Genomic DNA, 17,371 nt, shown 5'->3' with positions numbered 1-17,371 from the left:
AATACAAATCAAGCAGAACACTGTACTCCAGTCTTACACCACTTATCATACCATCTTACCATAAGAAATCCATAGGAGGCACTGCCTTCTCAGTACAAGCCCCCAAGCACCGGAATTCACTACCAGCCAGTTTTAAAAGCACCCAGGACCATATACACGTCCAAACAAAATTGCAATCTTGGCTATATCCTATATACCTGCATCACCAGCTTCCTGGCGACACAGCCCAGAAAACAGTCAAACCCTCAAGCATAGCCCTCAGCTTACAACCAGAGAATTGCCAGCAACTCAACCAGCAAACTGCTTTCATTATGCATGGAAGCAACAAAAAAAAAAAGGCTGACCTACGGTTCGCCGTGGCAGTATATAGTTATGTATTTCCATATCCATGAGCTGTGGCCCACAATAATACTAACACCATAATATGCAGCTGAGAGCAAAAATGTTTAACTTATACCTATTCAATTCACATAAAATATATCTGCAATGAAGGTTGTCCATCACCAACATTGTACAGCCAAACATCACCAAAAGAACAGGCATGGAGTAACTAAAGAGCTCTGCCAAACATTACTGGACAATTTTGGAGGGCCTTAATATAATCCATTCACTTCAGGTACCAACTATTTACACAAGCTGGCCGCTTTTATTAATCTCACACAGACATTCAGAGATGGGATAATAATAAAAATACCCATTCCACCACATCGCTCTGCTTCTCTCCCCCCTCCCCCCCAAACCATGCCAGCTCAGCATCATAACTGTACACAAAATCTCAGATTGGACAACCCAGTGCAGTAACCAGGTAAGCACACAGTATCATATGAAATACCATAATGGGACCTGCAGTGCTGATTCAATGTTCAATGAATAAGACAAAGAAAAGTGAAATAAATCACACTGGCAAATGAATTAAAAACAATGTTTTTTTTTGTTTTTGAACCATTGACAAACATGGCAACTAGATAATTTGTTCGTATAAAAAAAAGTTTCAATGTTACCAGCATGCTGTGTACCATAACACTGTGCACTTGTCTCTTACACTTCATGCTCCAACACACTGCTATGCGCTGCATCCCTCACCGCAATAACCGCACCTGTGGTCATCACACAACATGGAACAACTGCCACACAGGATCAAAACCAAAACATCATCCTTCAAACCACACACCCTACATGGAGTAGGCAAGTGCTTGAGCACACCACAAAGGGGTAGTAAGTGGTATATAAATGCTGAAATACAATACAACAGTACAGAGCACACAGGCGCATGACAAGGGGGTTAGGGGCATCACTGGGAAGGAGCTGCAAGGCATACGCGTCAGGGTCTCAATAAGGGCCCTACTGCGAAGACTGGAATTATTCATGGTCCCACTGACGTAAATATCAACCTGGCAGTGCCCGAAGGGCTGGTCTGACAGTGTGTGGAACAGTCTGTGGGCGTGTTTCATGGTCTGGTGGGCCGGTTCTTACTGTTGCAAAACAGCTGTACAGCATGTCTTTACATGTTCAATACTGGACTGATTTGTATATGTGTGCCACTTTTTTAGCTATACAGTTCATTTTTTGTCCCAGTCTGACCCTGGGGGCTGCCCTGTGTCACAGGAGGTGGAACAGGACCCGTAAAGGCAGCAAGCTGACATTTTTTATAAGAGTGTAGAATGGTAAAAAATGTCATATAAGTGCACAATTTGGCATTGACATCCTTACGAGAACAGCGCATGCAGCAACAGGAATGTGACCCATGGCAACTGGTAGGCCTGATGTGACATCTAATGGAGGGCCCACTGACTTCAAGAAAGACTAGAAAAGATGGAGCTTCAGCTAACACACTTCCTCACATTAAAGGGGGTATGAATGATACAATCTGAAACATTAGCTCTATGTGGTAGACTGGGGACCCTTCAGCAGATGAAAGTATGGAGCAGAAATGGAAATCAATATTTGGACTGAAAGCCTATTTTGAGCACGGACTATTTCGGAGTGCCCGAGGTCTAACCAAGAGAGAGAAATTCAAGCAATAGGAATGACACCACCTTTTGAAAATTAAATACTGGCAGCACTCTTGGGAACAAACAACAAGGGTGACGGGGTAGCGAGCAGTTGCACACGAAATTTTACAAGCGAGAATGAGAAGCTGTTGGGAGAGCATATGCCAAGTGTGGGACTCTGAGTGGTGGCAGTGTGCTGCTGGGCTTCAGTATGTACCCTATGACAAAACAGAAGGCTCCAACAAGACCGGTGCCTTTGAAAGATAAACCAAGGATGCACTCTAGGACACTCGCAAGACATAAAGGGAGAGAAGCAAACCTTCTATCCCACTGTCACAAAAGAAGGCCTAAAAAACCTGCTTGCCAACTAGCAGAAGGAGGGTTGGACTAAACACTGCAGGAGCCATGGTGACCTTTAGACCAGAACTGGGCATAAACTTTACTAACATCAGAGTAGATATGCAGTCCACTAAATCTTAAGGTGGAAAATGTTGAAAGGCTGTTGAAAATGAATTCAACAATGGCACAACTTATGGACAAGTTAATTGCACATTTAGAGACCAAAACAAAATTGTGCATGGAGAAGTGCAAGGATTTGGAAACAGAGCCATATGGGATAATATCTGGATTCGTAAACTCAAGGAAGGCACAGAGAGAAGCATATCAATATCTGCCTCCTTGAGATTTGTTTAGGAGTGTACTGAAGAAGCTGCTCAGCAAATAGGAATTATTAGTAGGCACATCATGGGCCAAAGATCAACAGAAAAAGACAAGATCAGGAGATATTGTGCCACAAATGGCAGACTGAATGAGGAAATATCGCAATCTAGCAAGATGTACAACATTCCATCCATCTGTAGCCGTTCTGCTCTTTCAGGATCTCTCTGCAGTGACCAGGACTTTTTTTTTTAACATCTTTTTATTGGGTATTTGTGCAACACAGCAACAAACTGAACATATGATCATCCTTTTCTACCTTCCGGTAGCTGCGGCGAACCCCATTACAAAAGTATGTACCTGCATACTTAGACAAGATATAGGACATTCAGATACATGCAATGGAGTCTCCCCCTCACATATGTGCATATCGGGTTGCAAGCACCCCTATCCACGTAAGTCTCCCATGTCAAATAAAATCATCACCCTTGTTACTGTGAGGGTGGGGACGAAGGGTTGTGACTCACAGCAACCCGTCTCTAGGGTTTTGTTTATTCCCTCAAACTTCATCGCCTCCTCTTGCCAGGGGTCCCATATTTTCGCATGCTTCTGGGAACAGCCTCTCGCCCGGTTTATTGGTACCTCAACCGGTTTGCACCAGTTCATATTAGAGGTCCACTAATGAGCCATCAGAGGGGGTGGGGTGGTGGTGGCCTAACTCCCCGAACGGCACACAATGTCCCTCCTTATCACTTCTAAGATGGTATTTCAGAGGGCCAGTGTGTCTGTCCAGCGTCACCGCTCCTCCGATCCCTAGAGCCACCAACCTGGGAGTGAGCACCCTGACCTCCCCTACCAATTGGGACAGTCTACTCTGTACCCCTGATCAAAATTCACAGAAATGTGGACATTCCCAGAACATGTGTAGTTGGGAACACTGCCTGTCCCATCTCCTGTAACACTGGTTGGTGGAGGCAAGCCCCATTTTATGCAACTTTTTTTGTGTGACAGAGGCACGGTGAAATTGTTTTTAACTGGATTTAGCGACATCCTGCTCAAATATCCACCTCCCCTGGGTATCGACGCACGGCACCCCACTCATCATCCTCTATTTTACCCAGCCCCTACTCCCACTTTTCTCTCAGTGTCTGCAGGGAGGGCTGGCAATGTACCAATAATGTAGAATAGATTAGAGAGATGGTATGTCTGTGCAGGGGGGACCCCAATACCTTATAATCCAGTGGGTTCTCCTCTAGATTCTAGAAGCCACCCAGAAGACGCTGATGTATCATCTTTACCTACATATACCATAGGTACTGACCCCCAGATAGGTCATATTGCCTCTGCAGTTCCTCGTAAGTCAACCATCCCTTTTGGCCTCTGAAGTCCCCCGAGTTTAGAGCTATCCAAGATGTCCCACTGTCTATGTCCCTTCACCCCACACAGTTTTGCCAATTTAGCGTAGTCCCATAGTGGTGTCTCAAAGGTCAGGCGGTCCGCCCAGTCAATCTTGTGCTACGCCCATTTTCATATCCGGACTGCACTCAGGAAGGTGTCTGATTTTATCAGGACCGTATAGTTTCCTCACGTATCCCTGAAGTTCCATTGCCCTGTGGTCTGCAAGCAGAGAGGGTTACTTTTGGTCAGCAAAGGACAAGTCAGTTATCACCAGTAATGGAGCTGCCCAATAATATAGACGTAGGTCTGAGAGTGCTATACCTTCGCCCACTGTTCGCCTGGTCAGTGTGGAGAGGGCTAAGCGGTAGCTGCCGTCGCACTACAGCAGGTTCCTAGTTTCCGCCTCCACTGCCCAGAAAAAGGTGTCAGGAACCAGGTATGTTGAATTTTGTAGGATGTACAAAAACTTAGGGAGGTAAATAATTTTATATAATGCAGCTCTGCCCAGCAAAGACAGCGGGAGGCCGTGCCAGTATGCCATAGAATCATAGTATGTGGTCAACCATCGGTTCAAGTTAGGTACATGAAACATTGCTTAGTCCTTGGTGATGTCTGTGCCTGAGTAGGTGCACCCCACTTACTCCCATACAAGTAAATCTGACCACTATGTTCGTAGGCGCCAGTATCTAAGGGGGTAAACTATTGATTTTCCCAGTTGATTCTGACACCTGAAGATGAACCAAAGATGCAGAGGATCTCAAGCACTCACGGTATGGAGTCATCTGGGTCAGCCAGGAAGAGTAGGGCATCGTCCGCATAGAGGGAGATCACATCTTCAGAGCCACTATTCCTCTAAGCAGCACATATCCCCTGATCCAATTTGCCTGGGGTTTCCACTTCTATGGAAAATAGTTGGGGCGGTAGGGGACATCCCTGCTGTGTACCCCTAATGCAGCAGAACTTGCCTGAAAGAGTGTTATTCACGCTGACTCTAGCCTTAGGAGCCTAGTGCAGAAAGCATACCCAGGACAGAAAGGAAGGCCTAAAGCCCATCCTCTATAGTAGCTGAACGCGGTAAGGCCACTCCAGTGGGTCAAAAGCCTTCTCAGCATCAAATGCGAAAACTACGGACAGTTCCCTAATTCTATGACCACAGGCAAGGCATCTGAAAAAGCACCAGAGGTTGTGCCTGGTGGATATATAGGGCATAAAGCCTGATTGATCCAGGGCCCTAACACAGTCGATGACTTGCATAAAACGATTTGGCAGGACCTTTGCCAATATCTTACCTTTGATATTCAATAGAGATATTGGCCGATAGGATTCGCACTACTCCGGTGTCCTACCTTGTTTATGGATTACATCTATATAAGCCTGCCAGAGATCCCTGGGGAGTTCTCCCTGCACCCTTGAGTTGTAAAACAGTGCTTGCAGCAGTGGAACCAACCAACTCTTGACACATTTGAAAAACTCTGGGAGAAACCATTTGGTCTACGCGTCCTCCCACTTTTGAGTTGGGAGATAGCCTCAGCAATCTTGCTGTCCATAATGTCAGTTCCTAAAGACCATCTATAGATCCCTCCATGCGTGGGGCGAGGACATCAGCTAAGAAATTGGATAAGTCTTTCCCTGCAGCCGGAGGGAGGCATGGGCTGTATAACTCGTGCAAGAAGTGGGCAAAATCCTGCGCTATGCCCTCTGCTGAATCGGTCACCTTGTCTTGGGCAGTGTGGATCTCTGAGAACCAGTGCTGTCCCTCCTCCCTCCGAGCCAGCAAAGCCAACAGTTTCCCTTTCTTGTTTCTTTGTTGGAGATCCTACCTTCCTTAGCCCCATGTATGTTTCTGGCCCCTTGGTGCAGTGTTTGGTGATTCCTCTCCCTAAGTTAAGACAAACGGTCGGCTAAGTCAGAGTCCGGGGCCTCTATGCAAGTCGCTTCCCCCTGCTATATCTTAGCTTCCAGCTCCAGTCTTTTGGCCTCCCTTTCCTGCCTCTTCTCTGCAAGATTGGAAATGATCTGTCCTCAAGCCACTGTCTTACAGGCCGCCCAGAGAGTCAGCTCGGCGGCCACCGACCCCTGGTTTGTCTGAAAGTAACTGGAGGTTTCCTTTTGAATCAGTTTTCGGGTGACCTAGTCTATTAATTCCTAAGGGTCTAAGCGCCAGCACGAGTGGAAGTGCCTGCCTGGGCAACATGGTTCACTAAGAAGGGGGGAGTGGTCTGAAATGCTCTTGGTAAGCAAGCTGTTACAGAATCTGTGATATTGGGGTATTGGCACAAGGAAATAATCTAATCACGCCAATGAGTGCGCTGCATTCGAAGAGTAGAAGTACTGCCTGACCCCTGGGTGTGTGGCCCACCATATTTCTAACAATCCTAGGGCGTCCCAAAAATTACTGAGGCATTCAGCTTCCCTAGATGGCCCTCCTGTGTGAAGTACTCGATCAATAGACCCTTGGAGGGTCAAGTTAAGGTGCACTCCCACGACTAACAACGTATCAGAGATCTCAGTCAGCCACTCCCTCAACCTATGCAGACCGTCCTCCTGAAGGCCTGGGGAGAGGTACCAGGATGCCAATACTAACCATTTTCTGTTCCACCTACCCTCCACAGCTGCCCAGCAACCCAGTGGATCCACCTATGTTTTCATCAATAGAAAGGGTAGGGACCTATGGGCAAGTATCCCCGACCCTCTAGATCCTGTGGGGTAGCCCGCATGAACCAGAGTTTTGTAGCGAACCCATAGTTGTTGCCTGCCAAGTGCATTTATAGGAGAAGTATAAGGTCCAGGAAATGCCGGGCAGGGTATTTGATAACCACTCCTGTTTCAATTTATTTTCAAAACCATGACATTCCGAGACATGTTTTTAAGATGACCCCTTCTCTTAGTGTGTGGGCAGTAGTCATCGAGGGCTGTCTCCAGACCCTATACTATATCCCCCCTCTCCTTGGCCCCACGTCCAATGAACAGTCCATTTCGCAGCAGCTTCGCTAACGCCAACACTACCCGTCCTCCCTATCACCTCGTGCTGCGAGTTCACAACTACCCACCTCCCCAATGCCTGAGGTGCCTGCCGCCCACCAACATACATCATGCGTTAGTGACTAAATAAACTTGTAAAACATATAGTCTCTTAAGGGTTAGGCCCTGCTGATATATTATAAGGCAGCCCAGTGGCTGGCCCATCCGGGCTGACTTGCCTCCCCAGCGCCCAACTGAATCGCCTCCCCAGCACCGGGCCCAGCCCACTATGTTTATCCTCACCATCCCAGTTTTCATGCGATCGATCCCATCTGCTGTTACAGTGGTGCCCACTAGGGGGACAACCCCTTCCGAGTCCTCTCTGGAGGCCGACGTGTCCTCATCGGATTGTTCAGTGTCTCTGTATAATGCCTCCCAACCATTCTGCGAGCTCAGTGGGCCATCCCGTTGCAAATCTGACACCGCATTGTCCCTTTCTGCCTGCGCCTCTACCTGAGAGGGAGTCGCCTTGGGACGCCAGCGCAGCTGGCGCTGGGATCTCTGCGTGTGTCATTGAGTGGCATAGTCATTCTCCCATGACTCAGGTATAGGGTGGGTCCGCCTCTTTGGCCAATCCCATACTTCTGATGCAGTCACAAAGAAGTAGGCCTCTGACTCAATAGTAATGCGAAGGTGCACTGGAAAAAGCAGGGCGCATTTGATATTGAGGCATCGCAGGATTTGCTTTACCGTCAGGAATGTTGGTGTTGTACTGTGGAAGTATAATCAGGGTAAATGTTAACTGGGCTCTCTTCAATTTGCCAGGGCCCCTCAGAGCGCGCATGCTTTAAAATAATGTCTATCTCTACAGTTCAACAGGCATGCAAATATAGGTCTGGGGTGGGCCCCCGGTGTAGGGGACTGCTAGACTTGCCCCCCCCCCCCGACTTTTTGTCCTCCTGTTTTTGACCTGGTTTTTGCTGGTTTCGTGTCTCTGCACAGTGCAAGTGCTCCTATTATATAGCGTGGTAATATTTGATTTCGATGATTGGCTTATTTGATTTATTGCTAAGTCCCTAATATAGCGCACTGTGTGTGCCCGAGGCCTGTAAATCAAATGCTGCTAATGGGCATGCAGCACTGATTGTGCCAACCACATGAGCAGCCTTTAAATGTAACTCAGACCTGCCACTGCAGTGTCTGCACGCAGATTTTACTACCATGGCCCTAACCTTCCCTTTTCTTACATTAAAGACACCCCTCAAATAGGTCCAAGGTACCCTTGTGGGTATGGTGCAGTGTTCGTGAAAGTTAGGAAAGTGGGTATTTCCTTGTCTAACCATCCATGTGCCTCCGCCTGTTTTCTGTATTAGTGGGGGGGGGGGGAGGGAGGGGGGAAGGTTTGAAATGAGGCACTGGGCATGTTATGGCTGCAACCAGCAGGAAAATGAGAGGTTGTCTATTGTGTAGCATGTTTCAGTAGATGAAGTGCGATAAAGGCTAACAGTTGGAGCTTTGTTCTGTCCAAGGCACATTCTTAAACCCATCAGCATGTTGTAGAAACACTTGAGGAAGCAGAAGAGCATGTGCTTCAAGTACATTGCTGGCACCAGTGTGAGAAGTGGGGAAGGTGGTAGTAGGTTGAAGCAAAAACATCCATGTTATTGCCTTGGACACAAGTAAAGTAAACTGTGTGGTTAAATGCTGATAACTTACCTATCTCTTATAAATTCAAAGAAAATCAAGCTAGGAATTGTGTGGTAACAGAACCCTCTCGCATGTACTAAAAACTAGATTTAGAGCTCCAATTGATTTAGAATAACTTCATTATACACAGGGTAAACCCATAATATTATGTCCCTCGGTACATCATTGTACTACTTTTCACTGATACTGAACTCCAGCTGTGTCGTTTCCACTGCTCTCTTGCTCCTACTTTATTGAGCAGGAACTTAAGGCGAAAAGCAAAATAATGCAAACAGCTCCTACAATGCTGTCTCCTGCCACTCGCAGCAGGAAATGTCCTTTATTCTGCCACTCCAGTGGCCTATGGTCTGGGTTTATCAAGAAAGCGAAAGAGCGAGATGCTGTGTACAAACTTCAGGGACGAAACTGTGCCAAGAGAGGGCAGTCAAAAAGTAGTAAGCATCTACAGACTTTCACTTTCCTGATGTGTAACATAAAAGCCCCTCCTAGTTACTTTGCAATCAAAGTACGGTTTCTGCCATCCTCAACTATGAAACAAGAACCAGGTGAAGGCAAGGAGGATTGGTGCTGCAGCCCAAACACATACCTAAAATCTATAACTCATCTAGACAGTTTGATTCCATCAGTTGCATAGAAATGAATACTTTGCCCAAATTACACAGAGTGACTTCAACGTTACTGGATGAGTCCAATCCACTTTTGACCGTGTCGATCAGATCTACAGATAAATGCAAGCCATTCCGTCACTGCCGCATACCAGTTGAAGTGTATGGTGGGAAATTAGGTGGTGTGAGATCAAAAGATGGTAACATGAGCTTCTCATGTGAGATCATCAGTCATCTTATTTTCAGTATTTCCAGGACACTCACTGCGACAGCCAAGCACCCTCAACCTCAAAAATATGGATCATATCTGTGCAAGTGCTGCAGACCACATTCCAAGGAAAAGATCAGCCTGCATAGACCACATTTCAGAGGGGAGCGTAATGCACAAGTACCAGAGCCTCTACCAAGTACTCTAGCGTACCCCAGGGGAACATACCTGCTGCCCTCCTGGAAGAGAGCAAACTCCACGGACGTGCGCTCCACTACTGTCAGAGAGGTCACAGTCATGGGCCCACTGGCCCTGTTGGGGAAGGTGCCCTGCACCCGGACCTCATGCCAGTCCGAATGGATCTTGCAGATATCCACAGAGTCAAAATACCTGGTGCATGAAAAGAAATGAGAGGAAGCTGGTCAAGTCCTGTAGCAACTTTAAATGTGCGTCAATGGCATTACCAGTATATATGAACAACATGGAACATATAGAAACAATATCACAACTCATACAAAGAGTATCAGCAATTACATCTGCAAGCATTCCCACGCTGACCTCTGCCCCCACAATAAATAGTGTATTCAAAACCTTAACAAACCTTTATGATTACAGAAATCTTCTGTCAAGCTCAAATAAAGCAAAGCGTACAAAGCCAGCATTGCAAGGATTGCATTACCTTCCCAAACAAGCCAATGCAAAGTACAGGAAATTTGAGAGCCAGAGATACTGTCTTTTCTTGTGAAATTCGATAAGCACATCACAGACATTCTGCCAGCGACATTTTCTTCCACATGAGAGAGATATGCATTAAACAATGCAATTTGTTCACCCTTTTGAAATGTGGTAATTATTGGCTGAAAGGATCAGGTACAGATATCACTTACACCAACAACTGTTTAGGTCACCTTCTAATTTCCCAGATTTTTACAGATACTAAAATGTTAACATTTACATGTAAAACATAATAATAAGGGAATTACTGGCCCCAATCAAGAGAGGGCTAGTAAAGAAAAACAAGGATCTATTATTATAATGTGGTTCCGCTGTTTCTAGCAAAAATGCATATTTGATGTTGCAACGAAGACGTTTGATTGTGGGCGCAGTACTATTTACAGTAGAGAAGAAAATAATGTAGCTGTGAGCCTATTTTCTAGGAATATACTTACACTAAATTATGGAAAAAAAGATTAACTGATAAAAGGTTCGATTCTCAAAGAGGTAAGCAGTGTTGTCCCTTTCTAAACTTCCCACCTCCAAGCCTTAAATTTGCACTTTAACCACTAGCCCAGCGGCTGGAATTCACTCCAATGGAGAAATATATATGGGTGCATTATACAGTGAAGACTAAGTGGCGTCAAGTAATATTAAAGAGTTGCATAAGTTCATAATTTTGCCAACAGGTCTACCGCAGATAAGCCCTACCAGAAATGTCTGGAAGTTCATTCATCAGCAAAAATGGTCTACCTTATTAAAAAGTAAATTTTCTAAGCAGTAGTGCACTTAAAGGGTGGGTGGAGATGGATGGGGTCTGACTGAAAACATCTGAACACTCAATAACTTTATCCAACCGTATAAAAGAGTCATTGTCCTACAGGGAACATGAACACAAATAGCAGGAACCCCCAGTGGCGTAGCTAGCCCTTTGGCCGCCCGTGGTGGTCACAGTGCTTACCGCCCGCTGTCTTTCTGTCCACAGCACAATATCCGAGGGCAAAATCATACCAGTCTACATTACCCTCTTTTCCATTCCCAACTTAAATGGTTTTTTATTTGACCATATTACCCTCCCTGCTTCTGCTTCAGCCACCTGCAGTCATGGCCATACCTCCCCTCTCCTAGCCCTCTGTTGAATTATACATTAGAGTTTGAACGTGCCTTTATGATGGTAACAAAATGAAATGGCAAGATACCAGCTACTCAGGAAATTGTACAAAGCATCCTTTGATTCAAATGAGTGAGAAACATGTTTGATGCGTCTAAGATGATGAAAGGAAGACTTGGCAAAGTAGCAGTACATCAGATCATGATGTGTGCCAATTTGCGATGTTTGTGATTCATCAGTTTTATAATCTCACTGAAGTGTTGTCTAATATCACACATTTTAACCTTTCAACAACGTTCAGCATTGCCCATTTGTATAAAATAAAAAAGAAATTAAAAGTTAGTCCTTTGGGCACTTTTACCACCATGGCCTGTGTTTTTTTCTTATGTAAAGTCGGTTTTAAGGATTGCTACACAGTTGACCAACTAATCTCCTAGACCAACAGTGGACTGGTTCAGAAGGATGGCACCATCAGTGTACAATAAACATTTATCTAAAAAATCTCTCTAGATGAAAATAAAAAACAGAGGTAAGCACACGTGCTTGCCCGTCAAACTCCTTTTCATGTGGTTAGCCCCAGGGTCAGAGACACCATTTAAAGATTTTTTTTACCTAGTTTAGCCATGCACTTGTAAATCTTGTAAAATAGACAGAAGGCACGTATCTGTTCTCTACACTTGCAACCATGATGTGGCAGGATCCTAGGTGGAATGGCAAAGACAGCAACAGGATTCAACAACCCTGCCTTCCGTGCTACCTCCTTACACGTCACCGGCACAAATTAGATTGGAATTTGGAGTCTGCAGACAGTCACTGGGCCTTATGGCGACTTTTTTAATAAGCTGCCACAAGCTGAGGGCGTCAAAGGAAGGCAGCTTGGCCCACTACCTTTGGAGGCAGCTGGACACAAGTCAATGGCAGGCAGGCAACCGCTATCTGTCCTGCGGCCTTAGCACTCTTGGCCTGAGCAACATCTGGGCCCTACATGCAAGCCAACATGAGTTAAAGAGGCTAGCAAAACTCAGTGCGAAACGACTTTCTTCAGTATAAGACAGGGTCAGCCTGTTGGCACGGAGTCTCGGTTATTATTATAGTAATTTATATAGCGAACGGCTCCCTCCAACTGAAGTGTCCCGGCGCTAGTCACAACTGCAAAGACCGAGGGACCCACAAAGAGCGGGAGACCAGCCTAATCCAAACAAAACAACCATGTTTTCAGAGCTTTTCTGAAGGCCAATTCCTGAGGAATTTTCCTAAGCTCTACAGGCATCGAGTTCCAGAGCGAAGGGGCACGTACTGAGAAAGCCCGCCCGCCCATTCTAACTTTTGAGAATCTGGGGACCTTCAGGAAGTTCTGATGATTGGAACGTAATGTCCTTGATTGCACTGCCTCTGAATTCTAGCTTTCAAATACTTTGGGCCGACATCATGCAAAGCCCGATGAACCAAAATCAGTGTCTTAAAGAGGACGCTTTTCTTTATCGGCAGCCAATGCAAACTCACCAGATGAGGGGAGATGCTATGCCTTATCGGAACATTTCTGATATGTCTGGCTGCCGCATTTTGAATAATCTGCAGCCTGGCCATCAAATATTCCGGAAGTCCAATGAATAGACTATTAACATAGTCTAGGTGTGATGTTATGACTGCATGGATGACTGTTTTCCGACAGTCTAAGGGATGACCCTTCGCACCTATCCACAGTTAAAACCTCAGAGCAAACCAACGACCACCTTCAATGCACGTACTAAGCTCCAGGTCTCAAGGCTGAGAATGGGGGCGATTCCTATGAACTGCCATCTCCCTAAATGGAAAAGAGATCGTGCTCAGGAGACGTGCGGTCAACACAGGGAAGACCTACTGCATGTGCTATGCTTGTGCCCCAATCTTCTAGAGGATTAAAGAACCCTATTACGAAGGGGTTGGATCGATAAGGACGTTAGATCTTGCAGAGGAGCAGTGCTGGCCTGCCTCGACCCTGGGAACACCATGCTAAACTGCGCCTTGGTCAGGTTTATGGACCGCTTCTTAAAAAAGCTAGAGAAGCTGTGTGACGTGTCTAATCTCCAGTCTATTTGGGATTGCCATCTCCTTGTCTGAACACAATCTCCCAAAAGCCAAGGACAGTGCATTTGTAACAAAGTTTTATATGTCATGATGATGGTTGACTTTTAATTGTATGCAAAGTTCTTAATCATATTACCTAGTTTATATACAATAATGATTCTCTACAATGTAGATCGTTACAAGGGTTTTAGCAAATCACTCAATAAAGTTATAATTATCAATTATCACTTTCTTCCGTGCTGAAAGTATTGACCCACAGATTACATAATCGTCGTCTTCTTGTTCGGTTACGAGTGCACAGCTTGGACTCCTCATCTCTTCCTTTTGTTGTTCATTCAAGAGTTCGCAAAGTGGCTGGACTCGCTCGTGTGCTCATTCCCACCACGGTCTGCTGTCTTTACTCTGCTACACACCAGAGAGTAGGTGTTTTGGAAATATGGAGTCCAGTGGAGCAATGCACTCAAGCAGGATGGCAGCATCTAGTGCAGCTAGTGGTTCGTTAGGGAGGGGTCAATTTGAGTCAACCTGCAGCCGTACTGGGTTCAGTTGGGAGCAGGGTGGCTTTTGCTGTGAATTTGGCTTACTTTCCGTGTCACAAAGAAGCACCGCATAGACTCACTGTCCAGTGTTGAAGCTGCCACATCCTAACCAGTTTTGGTGGACATTGTGATTAATCGATCAATCAAGGATTTGTAATGCATGGCAAATCACCCGTGAAGGTCTCAAGGCACTGAAGTTGCTCGCTGATAGGTGGTGATCTGTTCGTTCCAACAGCCAGGTCATAAGTACTTTCCTGAATTGCTGGAGCGATAAGGCGGACCTGAGATGCAGGGGAAGGTTTTTGAAGAGTTCACAGTTGGAGAGATGTGGACAAGAAATCAACTTTCTGGGCCAGGGATTACAACTAACATCCAGACGCACTCTTTTTTCTGCCTCCGCCATTTGCCTCAGCTTCTGTGAGCTTACCTATACACAGAGGTGGGGAGATTGTGTGGTAGGGAATGGCGAGAGTGACTCACGTAGTTGGATGCTCCTGGCAACCTCTACGCCATCTGGTGAGAAGCCTGCTGCTGGCACAGTTCACAGTGCAAGTGACAAGTACAATGAGAGGCAACACTGGTTGAAGAGATGAAGAAGAGATGGCAACACAATTTCCAATAACCTTGGTGCTTACATTTTGGGATCATGTGACTGGATTCCTGAAGAATTAACACTTGAAATGATTTGCACATACTTTTTTTTTAATGTTAGGCTCATTTGGCATAATGTTACATACAAGATCAAGAATAAAAGTGCTGGTAGGCGAGGCTCATAAAAAAATTGATCTTCAAAAGTTAACCTTGGAAACGTTTTAGAAAGGTAGTCCTAAATCCACCTACAAGCTCTCCAAAGTAAAAGGCGAGACATACTTATTTATTATAAATGCGGAATCTTCGGACAATTGGCAATCGGGAAGTCTATTCAAATCAGAATCGTCCAAAACCTGTATCAATTAAAACCAGTAAGCTATCTGATAATGATAATGTTGATACTTTAACATATGAATCGGTCAAGTGAGGTGGGAAACCCACTATCACAGAAACATTGATACAAACTCTTATTATTTCAAACTGGGTGCAATCGCGAGCAGGCCATTAGATAATGTGCCTTCTAGTAAAAATCCATATACTTCAGAGAAAGTATACAGAGGTTCTAATATTGATAAATCCATATCAACAACTATCTGACATGCTAAGAATGTGTTCTAATGGCATTGATGATGGCTCTCAAAAACCAGTTCATTAGACCATGAAAACATGAGCTCCCTGGTCTCTATGGATGACAGTTTACAAATCTAGGCTAGTGAGTGTTTTTGGAACCTTACAAAACAGCCAACCTTTCATATATTTTTCAGAGAAAGTATAAAGAGTGAACTAGATGTTCCTCAAAGAGATTGTAAAAGACCACTTTCGGTAGTTGAATTCACATTCTCTGATTCTGAGCATGTGGGTGGACCTCTAAATGTCAAACTGTGTGCAAGGGGAACCCAATTCTAACAAGAATTATGGCTGGGGGAAATCTGTAAATTGAGGATGTTTGTGATGTCTGCAAAGAAGATATCTCATCACACAAGGTATCCTGACCAATTTTCCCAAAAATAGTTCAAGATGCAAAGCAAACAGAAGAGGATTCTGAGGTTATAAGGAGACCACCAGACTCAATGACCCTATTATTACAATTGATCGCAGAAGTAGTGGAATGTCATTCTTCAAAACTGGAAACTCAAATCAACATTCTGGAAATGCTGGCACATTTTTTGACATTGATTGATCAAAAACTAGTCAGTAAGATGGATGATATATTCAGCAAGCCAAATCTGTCTAACAAAACTAACATCAATGAACATTGGTTTTGTGGTATAACTACTAATAAATTGGTTCCCCTTCGAAGAGTTCTAAAGGATATTAAGGATGGGTGGCAGAAGAGCTTCTCGATGCTATCGGACAATCAATTATACTCCCAAAAATTCAAAAATCAATGGGAAATGCGATGAAAGTCAATAATGAAATCACTAAAACTGACATAAATGATAAAAGCGAGAGTGTACTATCAGAGTAGTCACCAGGAGTGTTGTTTGAGCCGCATGTTATTTAAGGACAATACAGAAATAGCACCGCTAGCATCTTCAGAAGAGACATCCAACAGAGCATATCATCATCAATTAACTGAACCACCTGATGCAGATTAGGATAAAACAAAATTGGGCTAACCATTTGTAAAGTTTATCTCTTGAAAAAAAAGAATTCTGAAGAAGCTCCAGATATCAGCTAAAGCACAATACCTTGTTTTGACAATAAATAAAAGAGCCAAAAGTGACAGTAATAATACTAACGCTTTCCCAGTTTTACTGCCCAATAAACATGCACAAACTAATAGACAAGTGGAGATCGACTTCATGTAGTAAAAAAGCAGTATGAGCAAACAACAAGAAATCGTAAAGACTATAAAATAAATAATGCTTGAAAGTTTGACAATATACATGTATTTCTACCAAATGATGTCTTGGAAGACAGCCATCACAGACTGAATAGGGGTATTATTCCTAGGTTAATGGATGTTATCCCAGTACAAGAAGAATGAAGTCTGAAAATATAATCTTCATCGCCAAGACAGATATGCAATTAAAGAATTGGGATTAGAGTAGAGAAATAACAAAAATTACGTGCAAACATAAGGAGACCACCTACTTAGTTTGAGCACACAAAGATATGTTCGAAGTTTGGGGGATAATATTGACCAGGTTTCTATTTGTTAATTACTCCACCAAGGTTAATACTGTCAATAAAATGGTTAACATTCAGGATATGAAATCGGATATCCAAAATAAATCAAGATTGCAGAGAAATCTGAGGTGTAGGGGTGGTAGTGGGGACACTACCACACACAATTATGGTTACGATTACAACTGAGTCAAGTTTAACAGGAAACAAAGATGCAGGAAAAAGATACAGTCAAACACAGGTTGGTCTTGAATATCAGTGGCTCCTACATCTAATTCTATACAGACCCGTTAGCTAATCTTCCGGTATATAGCAGGAATGTGCAACATACAAAGTAAGCGAGATGTAAAGGAATTTCGAGCTAGCTACGATGTAAAATGCTTGCAGGACAAAAGAAAAAAAGAAACTTGCATTTTTTCTTAACATGGGACTTTCAGGTAATAAAGCTCGAGAAGATGAATCATTTGTCTGGTGGTTTAACTTTGAATTTCAAAGTCACCCCCTGGGCCAGTCAGACAGACTATATTTAGATATTTGAATTGGATTTTGGTCTGGAGTATGACCTTTGACACTTAAACCTGTCAATGTCTATGTGCCACCTGATAATCTCAGACAATGTTTGTGCCAGAAAATCTTAGTGGTCGGAATGTGGGTACAATTGCAGAAGGATGTGGACGCTTGATTCATGGTCA

The 17,371-nt window shown here is 44.3% G+C and overlaps 1 protein-coding gene across 4 annotated transcripts in view; it reads right to left on the bottom strand.

Annotated features, from left to right (window-relative positions):
- Positions 1 to 17,371, bottom strand: part of CAPN15 (calpain 15) — a 315,793-nt gene that overhangs the window by 22,017 nt on the left and 276,405 nt on the right. For all 4 annotated transcript variants that reach the window (XM_078663054.1, XM_078663053.1, XM_078663055.1 and 1 more), the window contains one exon: positions 9,756 to 9,917. In XM_078663054.1, the coding sequence (XP_078519180.1) occupies positions 9,756 to 9,917 (162 nt within the window). The remainder of the gene's footprint in view (positions 1 to 9,755; positions 9,918 to 17,371) is intronic.

Source organism: Lissotriton helveticus, chromosome 10, assembly GCF_964261635.1.
Source record: "Lissotriton helveticus chromosome 10, aLisHel1.1, whole genome shotgun sequence".
In the NCBI taxonomy this organism is placed as follows: Eukaryota; Metazoa; Chordata; class Amphibia; order Caudata; family Salamandridae; genus Lissotriton; species Lissotriton helveticus.
Note: the sequence above shows the minus strand (reverse complement) of the source record. Positions and strands in the feature narration are given on the sequence as shown.